The following is a 21,008-nucleotide window of genomic DNA, read 5'->3' on the forward strand; positions in this document are numbered from 1 at the left end:
AAACCCCATAAAAAGAACTAAACGAAACTCAGATAATCCACCTACCCGATGCAGAGTTCAAAACACTGGTGACCTGGTGACCAGGATGCTCACAGAAATTGCATCCAGCCACAGTATAAAGGAAGAAATGAAGGCTACACTAAGTGAAATAAAGAAAAATCCACAGGGAACCAGCAGTGAAGGGAAGCTGGGATTCAACTCAACAATTTGGAACATAAGGAGGAAATAATCAACTAGAACAGAAAGAAAAAACAAGAATAAAATATAAATAAATAAACGGGATAGTATAAGAAGAATCCAGGACATTTCCTAATGTGCTACATCATAATTAAAAGGCCAAAGGTTAAAGATAAAGAGAGAATCTTAAAAGCAGAAAGAGGAAAGGAGACAGTTACCTACAAAGGAGTTCCCGTAAGACTATCAGCTGATTTCTCAAAAGAAACTTTGCAGACAAGAAAGGACTGGTGAGAAGTATTCAAAGAGAAGGAAAGCAAGGACCTACAGTCTAGATGACTCTGTCCCGCAAAGCTCTCATTTAGAATGGGAGGGCAGGTAACGTGCTTCCCAGACAAGGTCAAGCTAAAGAAATTCATCATCAAGCCATTATTACATGAAATGTTAAAGAGACTTATTTAAGAAAAAGAAGATCAAAACTCTGAACATTAAAAGGGCAATAAATTCACAACTACCAACAACTGAATCTAAAAAAAAAGGCAAACTAAGCAAACAACCGGAACAGGAACAGAGTCATGGAAATGGAGATCACATGGAGGGTTACCAGCTGGGAAGGGGAAGAATGGGAGAAAAGGTACAGGGAATAAGGGGCATAAATGGTAGGTAGAAAATAGACAGGGGAGGTTAAGAACAATATAGGAAATGGAGAAGCCACAGAACTTACATTCACAGCCCACGTACCTGAACTAAGATGGGGGAGTGCTGCAAGGAATGGGGGTACTGGGCAGAAGGGGGCAGAGGGAGAAAAATTGGGATAACTGTAATAACATAATGAAATAGACTTGAAAAAGAACACTTGACATGAAAAAAGGAAAGAAACTTGGGCTGCTGCGAGGTGAGAGCCTGTACGTCATGTACCTCACCCAGTGTCTGTCTCGGAAGGCACCCACGGGGACTACTGTTACTGTTCAAGTAAACCTCCTCCTTAAGACGCTAGAAAAGGAACAGCAGATGAGCACCCAAAAAAGTAGAAGGAACGAAATAATAAAGAGAAGCCCGTAAGGGGAAGACAGAAGTACACTAGAGAAAATCAACAGAGCCAAAAGCTGGCTCTTGAAGAGATTAATAACCCTGCCCAGCGTGGCTCAGTTGGTTGCAGTGTTGTCCTGTGCACTGTAAGGTTGTGGGTTCGATTCCCAGTCAGGGCACATACCTAGACTGCAAGTTTGATCCAAGGTTGGGAGCATACGGGAAGCAATCAACCCATGTTTCTCTCCCTCTTTCTCCCTTCCTAAAACCAATAAACATCTTTTAAAAAGAAGAAAAAGATGAATAAAAGCCGTGGACCCCCTCATAAGACTAAGAAAAAAAAAGATAGCAAAAACGAATTATCGATATCAGAATGCAAAAGAGAACTATGTTTTTACATAAGACTTTCCCATAAAAAAAATTTCCAGACCCAGATGGCTCTAAACTGGTGGAATTCTTCCAAACGATGAAATTAAAAAAATACCAATCTTAGACAAACTACCTGAGGTTAGAAACAGAGGGATCACTTCCCAGTACGGCTGAAGAGGCGACATCCTCCCAATAGGCTATTTCCTGTTCTCGGGGAGCTTGAAGTTCTGTGCAAGATAAGTTCGTGCCAGCGAACAGATGTTGACAATGCAGACTGAGCCGGGCTGCACAGGGAGGCACCTGACTCAGCCTGTGGCGGGGGTGGGGTAGATCAGAAGTGACACCTCAGATGTGCATGGAGTGAGTCAGGGGGAAGGTAGGAGGAATATCCAAGCAGATGAGACAGTCTGTGCAAAGGCGAAGAGAAGACACAGTGTGGCAGGACTGTGTTTTACAGAGTTTGAGGGACTGTCCCAAGGGGTGGCGGAGTGGGGAGAAGGGTGGACAAGGCTGTCCCCTAGACCCTTCCCTGCCCCTTCCTCCTCTCAGCGCAGCCGGCCCCCCCCCCCCCCCCCCGGACTCAGCCTGGATTGCCGGGATGCCCTGTAAACCTCGTGTCTTTGGGTCCTTCAGCCCAAAGTAACCCGCCAGTTTACACACAGACCTCTGCCTTTCTCAGAGTGAGGGAGGCCAGAGGGAGTAAAAGCGAGGAGGTGGGGGTGCCCCTGCACCCCCTCACTCCCCTCGCGGCCTCGTCTCCCACAGAGCAGTCTCCCCCCCAGCATGATGGCCCGCAGAAACACCTATGTGTGCACGGAGCGCCCGGGGGCTGAGCGCCCGTCCCTGCTGCCGAATGGCAAAGAAAACAGGTACAGAGGGGCGGCAATGGGGAAGGGAGTGTGGGGCGTGGGGAGAGGGGACCAGGGGGACTGGGGAATGTGTCTATCTGCCCTTCCCCTGGCAGAATCTCCCCATGTCGTCCTCCCAGACCCCCCCACAGTCCTCCCCTCCCCCCCATGAATTAATCAGTCGTCAGGACAGGGAAGCTGCCTGCCCTGTTCTCTGCCTACAAGCCTTAGAAATCGGAGTTGATTTTTTCTTTTTCTTGAATGATCCATTTTTAGAACTTAGAAGCCCCAGAATGGCACAGCTTCCACATCCCTGGTTGGCTTGTTTTCAAACTTATTTGCTCCAGTCTGTTGAGTCTCCTTCAGCTGGCAAGTGAGGGAAACCAGTGCAGACTGGCTGCAGCATAAAAGGGAATGAAGTTGTTCCTGTCAGAGTTCAAGGTCAGGGGCGGGGGGCTTTGGGACATTGACACTGCTCCCCGCCAGGACTGTAGGGGTGTACAAATAATAATTCATGCAGCAGTAACCGTGTGCCAGGCCGCTGGACCTCAGCTGGTTGAAGGCCCCTCGCTACTCTGTGAGGGAGAGCCTGGTGTCTCTGTTTTATAACTGAGGAAATGAGACACAGGAAGGTTCGGTAAACCGTCCCGGGCCACACAGCTGGTGACGGCAAGAGCAGATTCTAGACCGACTCTAGAATCTGTATTGTACCCATTATAATGCACGGCCTTCCAGCTCTAGTCAAGAGACGTGGGCAGTCAGATTACAGACTCAGCTGCTGAAGTGAAGAGACCCCAGGGTATTGTGGCTTAAATGAGAGGGAGGTTTACTCCTCTGTGGCGTAACCATCCAGGGGCAGGTAGGCAGGGTCCTCCAAGGACCCAGACTGTTTCTGCCATTTTCAGCGTGAGGCTCCAGCTCTAGACCTCAGGCTGCTACAGCAGTTGGCAGCATTTCCTAACCAGCCAGAAGGGCAGAAAGAAAGTAGAGGGCAAGCAGCATTCTTTTTAGACCCAGAAATAGAACCAGGCACTTTTGCTTATATGCCATTGGCCCAACTGCAGTCATATGACCACTCCTAGCTGCAAGGGAGGCTGGGAAATGTAGTCTCTGGCTGTGTGGCCTGTGTCCAGTGCTCATACTCTTAGACATTTGGTTACTATAGGAAAAGAAGAAGGATGGATTCTAGGGGAGAGGGAGTGGCATCTGCCACAGTCAGGGTTCCCTCTTTGAGATCCAGGCTGGTGCGGGGGTCTCTAGAAGGATCGAGATTGGAGGTCTGGCCCCTGCTGTCAGGACCGGGAGGGTGATGGGGCTGGAGAAGCGTCCTGGGACAGTTGGGCCACCACTGCCCCCACAGCATCTTGAGAGAGTTAGGAAGAGGGTTCCTTCCTCTTTATTTTCACCTGTTGAAAAATTGCCATAATGAATATGTCACCCTGACATACGTAGCTACTCCCTTCCCAAGTTTGGATGGTGAAAGCTGAGATAGCAGTGTATTCACAAAGCTGATTTGGTCCCGGAGGTTTGTATGGTGAATAGCAAAGGACTCGTCCAAAGATGTATCCGAATCTATGCAATAGCTGAATTTGGAGAAGGAGAGTTGGGTGGGGGGCAGTTTGGAGGGGCAGAGTTTGAAGAAGGGGCAGTGTGGCAGAGGGAAGGCTTTGGAGGGGCTGTTCAGTCCACAGCTTGCACAGCCTGCCCTGTCTCTGAGCTCTAGGCTGGGGGAAGTTCCTGGCCTCAGGACAAGACAGTGAAGAATCAAACTTGGCCGGCCTTGGGGTCCTGCCCTGACTTGTTCCTCTCCGCCCACAGCTCGGGTACCCCACGGGTGCCCCCTGCCTCCCCCTCCAGCCACAGCCTGGCTCCCCCATCAGGGGAGCGGAGCCGCCTGGCACGGGGTTCCACCATCCGTAGCACCTTCCACGGTGGCCAGGTCCGGGACCGGCGCACAGGGGGCGGGGGAGGCGGGGGCGGCGGGGGCGTGCAGAATGGGCCCCCTGCCTCTCCCACACTGGCCCACGAGGCCACACCCCTGCCCACTGGGCGGCCACGCCCCACCACCAACCTCTTCACCAAGCTGACCTCCAAACTGACCCGAAGGTGAGTCCCACTGGACATGGGGGACAGGGTCAGTGTGGGGGGCCGGTGGGGCCTAACCTGTCTTCTACTCAACTCTGCCTCCTTTACCTCGACATCATCTCCTCCTCCTCCTCCTCCTCCTCCTTCTCCGTCACCCTTCACTCCCTCCTCGCACTACAGGGTTACCCTCGATCCCTCTAAACGGCAGAACTCTAACCGCTGCGTTTCGGGCGCCTCTTTGCCCCAGGGATCCAAGATCAGTAAGTCCTGTCTACCCTCAGCTCTCCCCGCTCTGCCTCCCTGTCTGCATGTCTGAGCGGTGTGTGCAGCCATGGGGGGTGGGGGCTCTGTGAGTGGGGATGAGGGTCTGTACGGGGGGGGGGGGGGGGGGGCGGGTATCATTTACTCATTTAATAAACAATACTCTGGCCTCTGGAGCCAGACTCCTGAGGTTTAGACCCCAGCTCTGCTGAGTGACCTTGAGCAAGTCACTCAGCCTCTCTGGGCCTCGCTCTTCTGTGCAGATGTTAATAACAGTAGCTCCCTCATAGGGCTGCCGTGTGGGCCAAATGAGGTGATACATGGGCTGAGCTTAGCACGTTGCCTTGGAAACTGCTCTGTAAATGTTTGCCATTTTATTCACTGAGCACCTACTGTGTGCCTGGCACCATCCTGGGCCCTGGAGGAAAGAGAACAAACTACTCTGCCCAGCCCTGCCCAGGCAGAGCCCACGCTGTAGCAGGAAGCCGGACAGTCAACAGTAAATAAGTCAAGTGTGCAGCCTGTCGGGTAGAGACAAGTACTAAGGAGAGAACTAGGGCAGGGAAGGCGGGCCGGGTGTGGGGAAGGGAGGGTGCCGCTTTCAACGGGCAGGCCTCACCAAGGGCGTGTCATTGGCCCAGAGCCGGGGGGGGGGGGGGGGGACCCGTTTGCGTGTCACCCCTTCTCGACGTGGGTGTGTGTCTGCCTACTCCTCTCTTTCTTTTGTCTTCCGAACTCTTCAGTACCTTTCCTACGACTTGCACTAACCATGGGCTCCCGTTCTGGGCGGGGAAAGGGAGCTCAGTTCTGGGCTGTAGGCCCTTCCCTGCCCCGCCGCAGCCAGCACTAGGAGCTGAGGCCAAGGCGGGGGCCACCCAGAGTCTTGGAGACAGTGGGTGGGGGGAGGGGGCTCCCTAGGTCCAGATTAAACACTCTGCCCCCTCCTCTCCCCTAGGGTCTCAGACGAACCTGAGAGAATCGGGGGACCTGAGGTCACAAGGTGAGTGTGTGGACCTGCCCCTGACTGCCACCCTGGCCCTCCCCCTACGCCTGCCTCAGACCCCACTTGTCTCAGCACTGCCCCCCCACCCCCCACGCCTGGTCCTCTCCCTCCTCCGAGTGCCCCCATTTCCATTTCCACCCCAGCCCTGAGCACCTTCTCTTGACATTCTTTAACTCCAGGCTCCTCCATCTATAACCAGCTCCTTTCTCCACACCCCGCCCCCCACCCCGTTGACACCACCCCTCCTTTCCCCTCTCATCCAATGAGGCAGAATGGTGGTGGGCAGCTGTGGGCCAGCCGGTGGCAAGCACTGTCCGTGTAGCCCCAGCTGAGCAGAGTTTAGCCTTGGAGGGCCGGTCTCTGTCACGCTTATTCGGCTCTGCTGTTGTAGGGCAAAAGCAGTTATATTCAATGTGAACACAAATGGGGGTGGTTATGTTCCGATAAAACTTTGTTAACAGAAGCAGGCAGTGCCGTACTTTGCCAAGCCCTGCTTTAGTTTGGCACAATACCAGTGTAGAGACTCCTGGTGGAAATAAAGAGCTGCCCCAGCACTTCTAACAAAAGTCCCAGAACTGACTCTCATTGGCTAGGTTTGGTCACATGTCCAACCAATGCCTGTGGCCAGACAGGTGGAATGCTCTGATTGGTCAGATCTGGTCATCCTTAAGCCAATTACAGTGGCCAGGTAGATGGCATGCTCTCATTGGCCAGAACTGAGTGGCACTCACCCTTGGCACTGAGAGGTGGAGTCAGCCCCATCTGAATCAGAAAGACCGGATTTGCAGTGCTTCTCAAAAGGAGCGCTCTTGGCCTTGAAGGAGGATGTCTGTGTGTTGTGCAGGGCCCGCTTGCCCATTGCAGACCACGTATCGTCCCTGATCTTTCTCATACACAACATAATAAATGTCCACAATGCTCCCATCCCAAGACACTGTGACAACCTAAAAGCCCCCAGAAATGTCCGACTACCTCCTGGGGGGACGACCGTACTGCTTCTAGATGAGAACCCCCCGGTCTAGAGTGGGGAGGCTTGGTCCTCAAGGGAAAAGTGACTGTTCTTACCAGAAGGATGTATTCGTTAAGAAACAAGCCCGGCTGCCAGAGAAGAGAGACCCCAAAGCACAGACAGGGATCAGTTTCTCTTCCCCACAAACCAGGGGGCCGGGCTGGGCCAGCAGGGCCACTCGGCCCCGTGAGGTTCGGGCACCCGGCTCCTGGCACCACCAGCCCTTGGAGCCCCTTTGCCGTCGTCGCAGTCGAGTCTGGCTCGTGCTGCAGCTGAGTCCAGCTCACAGGACAGGGGGCGTGAGAGGCCGGGGCACGCAGTGTCCTCTGGAGGAGGTGGCGTGTGTGGAGTTGCGTGCCTGTCACTTCCACCTGCCTCCAGTTTGAAGATGAGGCCTTGCCCGGCTTCAGGGGAGGCTGGGAAATGTCTGGGCGTCTGTATGTCCAGCTGAAAGTTCGTTCCTGGGGTTAAAAGGAGGAGACAGGTTCAGAGGGGACCTCTAGGAATCCCTCCTGAAGCAGGAACAGTAGGGGCCCCTTTCTCTCTTCTCCCATCTGTGACCTCTCATATCTGCCCACCTCAGTTGCCATCTACCTTGGGATCAAACGGAAACCGCCCCCCGGCTGCTCCGATTCCCCTGGAGTGTGAAGCTGACCAGCTCGCGCCCGCCCGAGGCCCTGATGGCAGCTCTGCGCCAGGCCACCGCGGCCGCCCGCTGCCGCTGCCGCCAGCCACAGCCGTTCCTGCTGGCCTGCCTGCACGGGGGTGCGGGCGGGCCCGAGCCCCTGTCCCACTTCGAAGTGGAGGTTTGCCAGCTGCCCCGGCCGGGCCTGCGGGGAGTTCTCTTCCGCCGCGTGGCGGGCACCGCCCTGGCCTTCCGCACCCTCGTCACCCGCATCTCCAACGACCTCGAGCTCTGAGCCACCACGGCCCTGAGTCACCTCCTCTTCCTCTTCCTTGTCCCCTTCAGTTCTACAGGAGGGAAAGGGGTCAGGGAGCGGATTCTTCCATTGTTATCCCCCCAATTGCCCTGAATTGGATTCGGGGGGGCGGGGTGGGGGGGCAAAGGCTGTCTCCTCTGCTATTCTCCGGGACATGTGGCGTGAGAGAAGAATGAGCAGGCTCAGCAGGGGGAGCAGGCACCTCCTGGAGCCTCCAGCCAGTCCTGTCCCTCCGCACCCTGCCATGGGGCACCTGAGGAGACTTTGGGGGCAGGGCAGGGGCAGGAAAGGAAACTGAGGACACTTCCATTCCTCCCGATAGTTCACGAATCAGGCCTTGGGCAGGGGCAGGAAGGATTGCTGAGCCTGAAGACTGGAGAATTGGGGGGGGCTGGGAGTGGGGGGGTTGGAGAGGCAGATTCCTTCCCCTTCCCCACCCCCCATGCTCGAACCCCACTCCCTGCCCCAGGTTGGTGCGGGACACTTTGTACAAATCCTTGTAAATACCCCCACGCCCTCCCCTCTGCAGAGATCTCTCAAGGAGCTGGAGCTGGCGCTGTTGCCTCCGGTTTTTAAGTTATTACACCCCCACCCTCCTGTCTGCCCCTCACCTGCAGCCTGTTTATCCAATAAACTTAGGAGAGCCCCCCTCCCCCATGCCGACCCTGGGGTTTTCCTTCCCTGCCCTCACCCGCAAGGCAGATGAGAGGAGGAGGGTGAGTTTAGGCTGTGGCTTCTCTCCAAGCCTCGGTTTTCTCATCTGCAGAATGGGGGTGGTGGGGTAAGAGGGGCAAGGATGATTGTGGGAGAGGGCAGGGCAGAAATCGGCCTTGTCCACAAGGCGCCCAGTTCCTATATGGGACCCCCGTTCACCACTCACATGCTCACCTACGCGGTATATTGGACTCTAAGCCACTTCTTACTCCAGTAGTACATTTATTCAATAAACAGTCATTGACCAGTGCCTACTCCGTGCCAGGCCCAGTGCTGGACATGGAGCCACAGGGAGCCCTGCCTGCAGGGGACATGGGTCATGGCATAGACACTAGAGAAATGATGGCCTCGGGGAGCCCAGAAGAGAAAGGAGGTTAGGGAAGGCACTGCAGAAGAGATGGTGGAGCTGGGTTTTAAAGGATGAGTAAGATGACCAGGTATTGCGTATGTCCTGGGCAAAGGCCTGGGAGGTGGGGGTGTGTCGTATATCTTCACAGAACTGTGGGTAACTTCAGTGTGGCTGCTATGTTGGGGGCAGGTGGAGAATTAGCAAGAGATGCTGTATTAGGACTAATCCATCTACACTTAAGGCAAAAGCTATTTGGTTACATTATTTAATGGTCCAGGGGGCCTGACTTCAGGTATGGCTGGGTCCAGGAGGCAGGCCATCTCATGTCTGCTGCTTTTCAGCATGTTGCATACTGGCTTTTTTATCCAGTAGACACTCCCTGATGGCAAAGTGACCCAGCACTTCCAACCTTCATTCCTCGAGCTTGGTTTCCGCAGCAGGACATTCCTCATTGCCACCTTCCAGCAAAAGTTCCAAGGCAGACTCTAATTGGCCCAGATAAGTCATGTGACCGTTTCTCGACCAATCACTGAGATGCAGGTGGCCAGGCCTGTACCTAGAGCTGGGCTTGAAGGGTGATTCCCCATAAGAAAAGTTGAGGAGTCCTGAATGGCAGGGACATGGGAGCTCAGTAAACTTAAGCAGCTGAGGACAGGGAGGCAGGTCTTGCTCACCCATGACCTTGTGGGCCAAAGTGAGCAAACTGGCTTAATATCCCAGGCCACTGGGGAGCCATGGAGGGTTGTATGCAGGGAAGAGCTTTCCCTGTGCATCAGTTGCTCCTCTGGGGCATGGTAGAGTCAACCCTTGCGTTCTTCATGAGGCTGATAGGAAAGGTGAGAAATGAAGGGGGTTAAGGTTGAAAAATTCAGGGGATGGGGCAGAACAGCACTCCCGTCTTACCACAGAGGCCAGAATAGCAACCTGCTGCAAGGTGTTTATGGTTCAGAGGGCAGAGAAAAGGGGGGAGTGGGGGGAGTGCATGTCTTGGAAGGAACCAGCCCAGCCTTCGGGGCTCACAGTCCAGTGAAGGAGGCAGCTGTGTCCTCCCTCAGTGCCAGTCCAGACTGGGCATGGCTGGTATGGGGGAGTCTGAGAGGGGAGCCTGCCCTAGCCAGGGAGGGCTTCCTGGAAGAAGAAGCTAGGTGGGCATGGGGCAGCGCAAGGGGGAAGAGGGATGTGGTACCTGTGTTCTAGGTGAGGGAGCAGCACGTATAATTGAGTGGCTGGGAAGCAAGAGAGAGTACACGTCTTTCAGCAAATGGCTTATGATTCAGGGTGAGACAGGAGGCTGGAGGTGTTGGCAGGGCCTTCTTCCAAGGGCACTGGGGAGCATGGCAAGGCTGTGAGCAAGGGAGAGGCAGGGGCAGGTTTGTGCTGTGAAATGAGGGAAGGAGGCAGATCAGAAGAGTAGGAAAGAGGTAGGGGCAGCACCAGAGGTGGAAAGAGAAGGCGTGGATTTAAGGTTTAAGGTTCAAAGTGGGCAGGGTGGGCACAGTAGCTGACCGACAGCTTGGACTGCAGACTTGACTGGTTCCACCTGTCCCCCCACTGTAGTGTCTGTGGTCTGTGTGGCCTCTGGGGGTGGAGCTGGCATTAGTGGGGGGATCTTCAGTTGAGGACAATATTGTAAAGGGCGTCCTGGCATCTGACAGGCCCTGCACGGCTAGACCTTTGGGGTCTCCCCTAACCTTCCTATTTTAGTAATCTCTCAGAATTTGTGGGTAATTCCTGGGCTTCAACCTCTCCTTCTTGCTTCTTCCTGGAACCAGACTCTCCAAAGTCCCTAAAGGCGCCACGGGGATTCTCTGCCCCAAGCCCCTGTCTGGGGGAGGAAACAGCCTGAGCAAAGACATCAGGGTGGGGATTGCAGGGTGTAAGGAGCCAAAGAGCACATAGAGGAATATGGGGAAAGAACTGGAAAGATGAGCCTCAGCAAATGGTATGCATCACAGTTTGACCTTGAAGAGTCGCAAATAATAGGAATGCTTTTTAGAAGCTGTCCGAGCTACTGGCAGTTTCTTCAGCAAAGCACGTGCGGTCGAAAAGGCTGGAAGCAGCTACAGAGGGGTGAAGTCAGCCCTCACAGAAGGCCAGTGGAAAGCATAGTGAGGTACATGTGATGAAACGCATGTGAGGTCTCAAACTGAAAGCCTGTGGGCCAAATTCAAGTCTCAGCCTGCCCTTCTGGCCTGCGTGTCTCCCTCAGCGTGGACCCTGTTTGAGATCTGAGCATGCGTGATCAGGAGCCGAGGTTGGGAAGGGCCTCGGCTTGGATATTTGGCACTGGGCCACACCTCTCTGGGTTTCAGATTCCCCATCGAGCCTTATAATTTTGGATTCCACTCTGTACCCTAACTTTGCCTCATTTTAGAGATGGGATAAGACGTGCCTAGTACTTGCCTAGAGAGGGCAAACCACCTCGAGGTCAGACAGCGGCCTATTACAAAAATGCCACCTCCCCGCTCAATAACTATCGCACACAAAGTTAAGGCCACCATTGCTTTTACTTGTTGCTTTAAATGGAAAAAAAAGCGCGAGCTCCAGATACGTAGGGCACTCTCCCTTAGCCAGAACTCCTGCTGGTGAGCGGAGCTCTGGGGAAAGGAGAGGAGGGTGTAAGGGAGGTTTTTCAATGGCCAGAACCCAGAGGATGGAGCCCACTGGTTGGAACTCTGGTTGGAATTGGACCGCCAAGAAGGGTGGATAGGGCCCCGGGTTGATCGAACCAGCGTAGGCCGGCCTCCCGGGAAAAGGGGCGGGGTAAGGGATGAAGGGGCGTGTCTCCATTGGGCCCGGCCTTCCCTTCGGCTGGGGCTCCCGCAGTCGGCGGCGGGCAGACTGGGAGTCTACTTCTGGGCGGGGATCATGTCGTCGATGGACTGGCCCTTTTCCAGCTTCTTCTCCATCTCCACCATGAGCTTTACGCCATCCACTACCAGCTGCACCTGCGCTACCTCGGACGAGCCCAGACGATCGGCGTTGGACACGTCGAAGACTGAGCCCACGGCGGCTGTGTCCACGCCACCTGCGGGAGCAGAAAGCAGCGGCGTGAAGAGGCAGCAGAGGTGCAGGAGCGGCGCCCGGGACGCCGCGCCCGTGCCAACCGCGACAGCCGCGTGTATTAAGTGCTTACTGTGTCACACGTTACGTGCACGCAGAGCCTCCTAAAAGGCTTTTCGCCGACCCACATCTCCGGCTTTAGTTATCTCACCGCTCCACCACCCGACACGAAAATATAGCGTGGTGGGTGAGAGAGTGAGCTCTGGAGCCCCAGGCTGTCTGGGGTCTAATCCTGACCATCTTCCTGTTTACAGTTGGGAAACTGAGACCCCTAGGGGGGCGGGGACATTACACAATGTGTATTTTGGAACTATGATGATATCATATTGACTCCTATGTGATAAGGCGTTTTGATGTCCATTTGCAGAGGAAGGAACTGAGGCTCACAGAGGGCACCCTTGCCGACCCCAGAACTGGCGGGAATACCCCACCTCCCCATCCTGCCCCCGACGTCGTGGGCGGGGAGGCGGGCCGCACCTGTGCCCCGCTTCTGCAGGCGCAGACGGTTTAGGATCTCCTCGAACTTGGGGTGCTTGCTCAGGTGTGCCAACTTTACATGTACGCCCCCACGCAGCCCGGTGCCCAGGTTGGATGGGCAGGTGAGCACGTAGCCCAAATGCTCGTTCCACATGAAGGGGTGGCCGGCCTTCTTGAAGATCTCCTCAATCTGAAGTAGGATGAGAGGACCAGGGGTCAAGTCAGCGTCAGCCGGTGCCTCCAAGTACACCCAAAACCCGGACGGAGTTCGAAGGGGCAGGGCTTGAGGATGTGGGTTGGGGCAGGGCTCTGAGAGGGCGCGGCAAGGAAACATGCAGGGATGAGGTTCTGAAGGGAAGGGACCGACACACAGCAAACTCAGGATTCTGAGAGGGCGGAGCTTGAGAACGTTTGGGGTTCTTAGGGGCGGGGCTTGCATGTAGAGGTGGAACCGAGTTCCCCGGAGGCGGGGCCTTGGAACATGCCTCGGGGTTTGGAGCTTGGACAGGATTGGGAGGAGCCTGGTTGGCAAGGGGCGTGACCTTGGGGAAGAGGTTGGGAGTATGTGGGAGGGGCCAGGTTCGGGGGGGAGGAGCCTTGGGAAGTGGGTGGGGAGTCTAGAGTGGAATCAGAAGTCAGTCTCCAGGGCAGGCACCCACCTTCTGCAGCCCCACGCAGAAGCGGCGGAAAACCTCCTTCATGTTGCCCCCCTTTTGCATGGAGATGACGCGGAGATGATCCTCCTCGTTCACCCACACCAGGAAGGTCTTGTTGTCATTATGCCTAAGGTGGGGTGCAGCAAGAGACCAAGGAATCAGCTTCATGGGGACCCCATTCCCGCCCTTTCACAAATCCCACCGCTAGAGGGCAGTGGGCTGAGGGGCACGAGGTGGTGGCATCTGCTTCCTCAGAATCGCAGAAGCTTACACCTGTAGACTAACGTCACAGGATCTGTGAAATCTCGAATCTTGGGAACAAGGACTTTTAGGGTCTCAATCTGAACAGCATTAAATTATAGACTCTTAGAATCTTGGAGTCAGAAGCTTGGAGTCAAGACTGATACAGGTTCTTCTGGTCTCTGGACCAGAGAACCTTCCTATCACATTGTTACATCTCAGACACAGAGTCTTAGTTAGAATGATAAAACTTTCAAATGTGGAAATGTTTGAAACCATACTATCACAGAATCTGAAATCAGTGAAACTTTAGAACCTAAAAATCTTAAAATCTTGAAATCTTAGAGTCATCCTATCTGTAAATCTTGGAACCTACACTCTCCCAGTCACTTGAAACCTAGGTTCACGAAACCTTCTTAAATCGTTGACTATCAGAATCAGGGATTCAAAGATTTACAGAAAGCCCAACTCGTGACCATAGTTAGTAAGAAAGATCATACTAATAGCCAAGAGGGACTGAGAACTTACTATACAGGAGGCACTGTTTTTGGTAATTTACATATATGAACTCATCAGTCCTCATAAGAACCCCAACAGCTATGGATTACTGTGATGTCTACTTTATAGCTGGGGAAACTAGGGCGGAGACATGTTAACTAACGTGCCCAAGGACACACAGCTAGTAAGTAGCAGCATTGGGATTTGAACCCAGACACTGTCATTCAAGTCTAAATTCCTAACCGACACCTCCCTGGTCCAAGTTTCCCCAAATGGGACACACAGACCACAGGGTTGGCCAGGGTGGAGGGCGAGGTCCATTCTGGTTCTTGGAAACATAATGTGATCTTGACTTTGGTGGAGGAATGAGGAGGATCATGGGAGGACTTGAGGAGGCTGGAGGGAGGGGAGGCCTTGGGACAGGGGTCTCACCAGATGCCACGGGCGTCGGGCCAGTCCCGGGCCATGCCTGAGGCCAGCAGCAGTGGGGACACGGGCTTGTCAAACAGGAAGTGGTCGTCAATGAGCTGCTGCTGCTCCTGCTCCGTCATGCTCTTCAGAGGGTAGTACTTCCCCTTGAACTCTCCAGTCAGGCTGTTGAGGGCTGAGAGGCCACACGAAGGAGGGGTCAGCAGCCTGGCCCCCCTAAAGCAGGCTGTGGAGGCCCATGGGACCCCACACTGCTGCCCCTAAAGGGTTTGTGCTGTGGCCCCGTGTAGGTCCTAAAGGCGCCCAAATACTAAAGGTGTCTAAACCCAAGTTCATGACCCCCGAAACGTGCCCCTCCCCTCCTGTGCTCAGGAAAACATGATTCTCCCCTCCCCCTCACGTCCAGTCCACCTGCCAACGTCGGTGGGCTGGCGCCCGCTCTTCCCAGCCAGCAAGGCAGAGAGTCAGTCTCAGGAAGGTGGGGGCCATCAATGAAAGTTATTATAATGTAGCATATACATTATTTATATATATTCGTATGTATAGTAAATATATATTATGTGTAAAATATATTTGTATATATGTATATTTGTATAATTCATGTTTATATATTGTATGCTATGTGTTATATATCATATACTATATTATTAAAAATTATTTATGTAATCTTACAAATTAAATTATATTTAACAAAGCCCTGGCTAGTGTAGTTCAGTGGATTGAGCGCAGGCTGTGAACCAAAGGGTCGCTGGTTCGATTCCCAGTCAGGGCACATGCCTGGGTTGCAGGCCAGGTCTCCAGTGGGGACAACCACACATTGATGTTTCTCTCCCTCTCTGTCTCTCTCCCTTCCCCTCTCTCTAATAATAAATAAATAAAACCTTAAAAATATTTTTAAAATTATATTTAAAACAAAGGTAATAAATACTCAAAACTATCATTCCTAATTATTTTACTATCTTTATTATTATCTCTGTTCTTGAAGTCATCTTCACCTATCATAGCTGTGTGGTGGAGATGGTATAGCATGGTGTGCCACTGTACCCCTCGTCCCGTCTCTGTACGATGTCATGTCATAGCTTAAGATCAGCCATGGTAGGAGAATTTACACCACAGAAATTGGCAGTTGCTGCCAATCACAGCTGTTTTGTTGTTGTGGCTGAACATTTATCAGAATGCCATGAGTTCGGATGGTGTTACCTCCAAAACATACGCTTTCTCCCCATCCCATTACTATCCCTCGCCCTTCGCCTGGACTCCTGTGGTTGACCCCTCACGGCCTCTCTGCTCCTACCTCTGCCCACACTCTGTTCCCCACCCAGCAGCCAGAGGGCTCCATGTAAATCTGAACCTGTCCTTCCTCAGCTCACCACCCTCCCATGGCTTCCATCTCCCTCAGAATCAAAGCCAAAGCCAAAGCCCTCTTGACAGCCCACAAGGCTCTGCTCAACCTGACCACCCATGCCCCTCTGAGCTCATCTCTGAGCTCATCTCCTCGCCCACTCGGCTCCTGCCACAGTGGTTTCCTTGCTCTTCCTCCCCACCTCAGGGTCTTTGCACTTGCTGTTCTGCCTGCTGGATTCTTCCCAAGGTAGGCTCCTTCTTATCAATCAGGTCTCAACTCCTCCTTTTTAATGTATTTATCTTATTTTTAGAGAGAGGGTAAAGGAGGGAGAAAGAGAGGGTGAGAAACATCAATGTGTGTTGCCTCTTGCACGCCCCTTACTGGGAACCTGGCCTGCAACCCAGGTATGTGCCCTGACTGGGAATCGAACCTGCAACCCTTTGCTTCGAAGGCCCACACTCAATCCACTGAGCTACACCAGTCAGGGCTCAATTCCTCCTTTAGGTAGCTTCTTCCCAACCACACACTCAGTCATTCTCTGCCACACCCCTTGTTTCTTGGCTTCATGGCATTTTGGAATTATCTTCTTCTTTTGCTGGCTCCTGTGTTTCCTCTCATCTCCCCACCAGGCTGACAGCTCTGTGACAGCAGCAACATTGTCTGTCTTATTCACCATGGGAGTCCCAGCTCCCCACACAGGACCAGATCAACCATCAATGCTGGCTGGACGGCTGGCTGGCTGGCTGGATGTGAGGACCCCGGAGCAACCATGTGCCCGCCTGGATCTGCTCAGGGCACCTCGAGGCTGGGCAGCTCCCTTCCAAGACCTCCACCAGGAGTCATGCAGCCAGCTGTCGCCCACCAGGCACCCAGGATTCACCAGGCAACGTCTGCGTTTTAGAAAACAGGGATCCAAGGAGGCCCAGAGATGTGCCCAGGAAGGAGGAGAGCCAGAGCTGGGTGACCCCAGCAGTGCGGGGGCTCTCACCTTCCACGGAGAGCTTCTCCACGGCCCGGCGCTCCCCGCGGGAGCAGTGGGGGGGCAGCGTGTAGCCCTTGATGCTTCTGCCAGTGCGGACGCGGCTGCTGAACACGTAGTTGGGGTCCAGGTCGTCTCCACCCTGGAGGGCCGGGGCATGTCAGGGCCTCCCACTTCCCCCAGATCCTCCCACTTCCCTCTGGCTCTCTGCTGCTTCCCTTGGCTCTTCCTTCCCCACTGGTCTGTGTCCCCACCTCCCTCCCTGCCACCTCTCTCTCCATCTCTGTCCCTCTCCCATCTCCTCTGCCCTGTGTTTTCCTCCACACCTCTCTTCTCCCTCATTTCTGTCTCTCTTCACCCCTCTCTCCGTCTCTCCTCCCAGCTCTGACTCTGTCCACCCCGTTTCTCCTTGTTTTGTGCCTGCTTCTCTCTCTCTCTCTTCCCCACCCTCCCTCCCTCCTTCTGTCCCTCCGTCTCCTTGTCTGTCTGCTCTCTGTCCCTCTTCCTGTGTTTCTCTGCATCTCTGTTTATCTCTGTATCTCTGCATCTCTGAGTGCCCTTCCCACCTCAGTCCTTTTCCCTCTCTCCTCCCCACCCCTCTGCTCTCTCCCCCATCCTTCCCCTCCCATCCCCTCCCCTGGGGCAGCCGACCTTGAGGTTCTCATGGTTGAGGTCGGTCTTGTGCTTGTCGGTGGGTTTGTAGCCCCCATGCCGGTCCTGGATGATGGGGTCGAAGAGGTCCTTGAACACCTCGTAGGACTCCTCGTCCCCAGCCACACAGCCCACGGTCATGATGAACGGGTGACCTGGGGAGGCGGGTGACGTTAGAGGTGCTCGTGCCCACCAAGGAAGGCCTGGCCTCCTGGGTGCGTGTAGACTGTGTGTGCACATGTATGTGTGTGCATGTACAAATGTGTCTCAGCAGGGGCTCGTTCCAGACCCCTGGGTCAGAACTGACAGGGGTGGTGAAACAGGAGGGAAGGTTGGGAAGGGTCAGGCTGGCCTGGGGGTGGAGGAAGACTACCGGGGGGGCGGGGCGAAGGAGAAGGGAGAGTCTCTGGGGGCCAGTTACAAGGTACTAAAAATATTACCACTTCAGAGTCCTAAAATCAAAGAATCTTCAGGATTCTTTGTCAGGATTTGTCAGGACCTTAGACGGTCAGCTTCCAAACATAGTAAGAGACCTGCGAGACCCTCTTACTTCCCAGGCGGGGAAACCGTGGCCCGGAGACAGAGGGCCCCTCTCCTACATCATGCGACAGAGCTGGAGGCTAAGGCTGGACCCTGCAGCCCTGCGGCCAGGTCCGCTCACACTGGCGGGTGTCCTGGGAGCAGGGACCGCAGAGCCAGTGACCCCCCCCCCCCCCCCCGCCCGAGTCCGAGCGCTCGCCCCACGCTGGGCGCCATGTTGGCGCTGTAGGAGCTTCGGCTCCTGTGCTATCCCAACACGGGGCCGTTCTCTGGTGAGGAAACTGAGGCCCAGGGAGGTGAAAGGACTTTCTGGGGGTCTCCCATTACACTCGTGGACGTTTATCGAGTGGCTTGCTATGTGCCAGGTCGTGTCCCTAGACCCTACCACATAAGGGCTCATTTCTTTGTTATAACAGCCCCATGAATAGGTCCCCACTTTACAGATGGGGAAACTGAGGCCCAAGAAGGTGGGACGGAGGCCTGAGGGGCCACCTCCCAAGCCGACCCCCCTTCTAGTCCCTGTGATGCTCCACCAGGAAGACTCACCTGGGTTGTCCACACCCGTCTGGATGACATCGTCCAGTGTGAAACCAGAGGGAGTCTCCTTGTCCCGCAGCTTCTTGTAGAGGTCAAGGGTCAGCACCTTGGCCATGTGGTTGTTGTGCTTGCTGAGGTCAGGGTACTCCTCCTCGGGCTTGTAGTTCAGCTTGAACTTGTTGTGGGTGTTACCGAATGGCATGGTGGCGGCGTGGGGGGCCTGGTGGGAAGCGGAGGAGGGGGAGGTTAGCTCCCCTCCAGTGGAGATCAGCGAGGCTTTCAGCCAGGCCAGCCTGAGGGCCAGTCCTGACTCCTATGCCGGGGGACTGGGAGCAAGAGGGTCCCCTCTCTGAGCCCCTGCATTTTGACAGGGTGCATCAGGAGTCTTGGGTCAGAATCCCAGCTCTGGCACATCAGGTTGGAGTCGTAATCGTGGCATGGGTAACGATGTAGGTTCTAGCCCTGGCTGGTGTGGCTCAATGGATGGAGCGCCGGCCTGTGAAACAAGGGGTCGCTGGTTCCATTCCCAGTAGGGGGCTCGCAAGAGGCAACCACACATTGATGTTTCTCTCCCTCTCTTTCTCCCTCCCTTCCCCTCTAAAAATAAATTAATTAAAAACATTAAAAAAAAGAATGTAGGTTCTAGAATCAGATAGCCTGGGTATGAACCCCAGCTCTGCCACTTACAACACGCTCTGTGACCTCGGGCAAGTTGCTTCACCTCTCTGGGCTTCAGATGACTGCTCTGTAAAATGGGAGTTATACTGGCACTTGCCCCACGGGAATGTTGGGAGGGTTTAAGCACTTGGAAGAGTACCGGCCACACAGCAGCTTATTTTGCCCAGCTACTGTTACTGCTGTTGTCGCTGTTTTCAGGGCCTGTGTGGGGAGCTGGCGAGCAGGTGGAGGGTGCTGCTGGGAAGGAGTGTGAGCAGAGAGGGGATGATCTCTTGCGTGCCCAGTCAAGGGCTGAGGGGCAGGGTGGAAGGGAGGGCTGGGTGGCTGCACCCACCTCTACGCGCTGACGACTCCCGCAGGGCTCTGTTGGCAAGAAAAACTCAGCCTCTGGGGTTAACAGAACTAGGTTTAAATCCCACCCATGCCGTTCCGCTGCCGTGTGACCTCAGGCCAGTTGCTCAGCCTCTCTGAGCCTCTGTCACCTGTGAATGGAGCCTTCCCCATAGGGTGGCCGGGAGGATTCTTTGAGTTCGGGCACGTGGCTGCCTGAGCGCAGGCCCTGGCGTGGAGTCGTACCTGGGGAGTGGCTGCTGTTATCGTTATTATTACTTTTATTCACAAGACCCAGAAAGGAAGGACCCTTCGGCAGTGATGGTAGGCATGGGGCGCTCACCCCCATCTCCAGGGATTGGGGGCAGGTAGGAGGGTGGGAAGGCTGGGACCAGGGTAAGCTACAGGCTGAGGCATCAGGCCAGGGGGCTGGGAAGCCATAAAAGATGTTTGGAGCTGCTGTCCAGTGTGGGAGATTATTTTTAGAGTCTGGCAGACTCCTCTCCCCCCCGAACCCAGCTGCCATGCTCCCTCTGCACGCCCCACATTCCAGGGGCTCGGCTTGCACCAAGTCAGCAAGCCGGAGACAGGTGGGCCAGGGAGGCTGGGAGGACATGCATGGGGCCTCGGGGCTCAAGGGCTTCCTGCCCAGAAACCCCCCTTCCTAGGGTGTACCCACCCCCACCCCTGCTAGGGACAAGCCGGGAGAGGGCACTGAGACGGGGTGGGTGAGCCCAAGAGACACAAGCAAAAATAGCCCCAGACACACACACACCTCCAAGCTCAGGGACACACCCAGGATGTAGGCACCCACGCAGGAGCCACAGACAGGCAGACACAAGGTCTCACTGTTGTGAGACACAACAGGGACCCACATGGTCACACATGCAAAGACCCCGCAAGCGCCGGCTCACAGAGCCCGACAGGTGACGCAGAGACACCTCCCACGGCCGTGGTGCCCGGTTCTGGTGACAAACCCTCATAAATACGCACCAGGCCCACAGCCCCTCGCAGTGGGGGACAGCTGGCAGCTGTCAGGGCTCCTTTCATCTCCAGGTCCCTCTCCAGGACCCTGTGCCACAAAGGCCACACGTCCCAGCAGGGGCTAGGGGCTCACAGGTTGGGGGGGGGCCTCCCAGACACAAGGTCAACGTTCCCACACACTGACCTGCCTGTGTGCAGGAGGATGGGGGTGCAGACATGCAAGCCCCCTTCCACAGCCAGGCCAGCCTCCGGCACCCACGGGAGCCCCCACTCCCGACCCCACCCGACCCCCTGCGGGCAGTACCTGTCTGGGCTGCGTTGAAAGGGGCTGTCCGTACCGGGAAGGCAACACTGACCCAAAGGAAGAGCCTGCAGCCCTGGCCTTATATAGGTGGGGCCTGGGCTGTGCTATTGGCTGGGAGGGGCTGTCTCCAGAGAGCGGGGCTGAAGGGCAGCTGAGCCTCTCACCTCGCTGCCCGGGCACTGTGCCCACTCTGAACCCAGGCATGCCTTGCACCCAGCCCCATGGCCTTCTATGGGCCGCCCCAGGGCAGCCCCACCAGGCTGATCCCCTGACCAAGTGCTGAGTCGGGCTGGCGGGAACAGCTGGCCTCCAGCCAGGGACACAGGACAGTTGCAGGAACCGGCCCAGGCATGGAGAAGACATCCTCCCCTGTCCCCCTCCTGTGTCCAGGCTTCTCCTCAGCCCCCAATGGCCTTGACCAGGGCAAACCTGCGGGTGGTGAGCCCTGGCCCTGGGGAAATCGTGCAATGGCCCCAGGAGCGCTAGGTATCCGGTTTTCCAGAAAGGCTGTGTGA

General features: G+C 55.2%; 2 protein-coding genes across 3 annotated transcripts in view; one reads left to right on the top strand and one right to left on the bottom strand.

The window, feature by feature from the left end:
- Window positions 1-8,374, top strand: part of MARK4 (microtubule affinity regulating kinase 4) — a 30,212-nt gene extending 21,838 nt beyond the window's left edge. Inside the window, exons 14-18 of one of the 2 annotated variants that reach the window (XM_053915302.1) lie at window positions 2,338-2,441; window positions 4,239-4,526; window positions 4,686-4,765; window positions 5,722-5,766; window positions 7,362-8,374. In XM_053915302.1, the coding sequence (XP_053771277.1) occupies window positions 2,338-2,441; window positions 4,239-4,526; window positions 4,686-4,765; window positions 5,722-5,766; window positions 7,362-7,426 (582 nt within the window). In that variant the 3' untranslated portion in view covers window positions 7,427-8,374. The remainder of the gene's footprint in view (window positions 1-2,337; window positions 2,442-4,238; window positions 4,527-4,685; window positions 4,766-5,721; window positions 5,767-7,361) is intronic. The other variant, XM_045202917.2, reaches the window with a different exon arrangement.
- A 2,896-nt stretch (window positions 8,375-11,270) lies between these two features.
- Window positions 11,271-20,650, bottom strand: CKM (creatine kinase, M-type). The gene is made up of 8 exons (XM_024569448.3): window positions 20,494-20,650; window positions 18,207-18,417; window positions 17,121-17,275; window positions 16,479-16,611; window positions 14,149-14,320; window positions 12,982-13,105; window positions 12,323-12,512; window positions 11,271-11,810 (listed from the first exon to the last, which is right to left on the bottom strand). The coding sequence occupies exons 2-8, from the start codon at window positions 18,397-18,399 to the stop codon at window positions 11,632-11,634; spliced, it is 1,146 nt and encodes a 381-aa protein (XP_024425216.1). The 5' UTR covers window positions 18,400-18,417; window positions 20,494-20,650; the 3' UTR covers window positions 11,271-11,631.
- Window positions 20,651-21,008: the final 358 nt, after the last annotated feature.

The sequence above is a fragment of the Desmodus rotundus genome, chromosome 12, assembly GCF_022682495.2.
Source record: "Desmodus rotundus isolate HL8 chromosome 12, HLdesRot8A.1, whole genome shotgun sequence".
NCBI classification, from domain to species: Eukaryota; Metazoa; Chordata; class Mammalia; order Chiroptera; family Phyllostomidae; genus Desmodus; species Desmodus rotundus.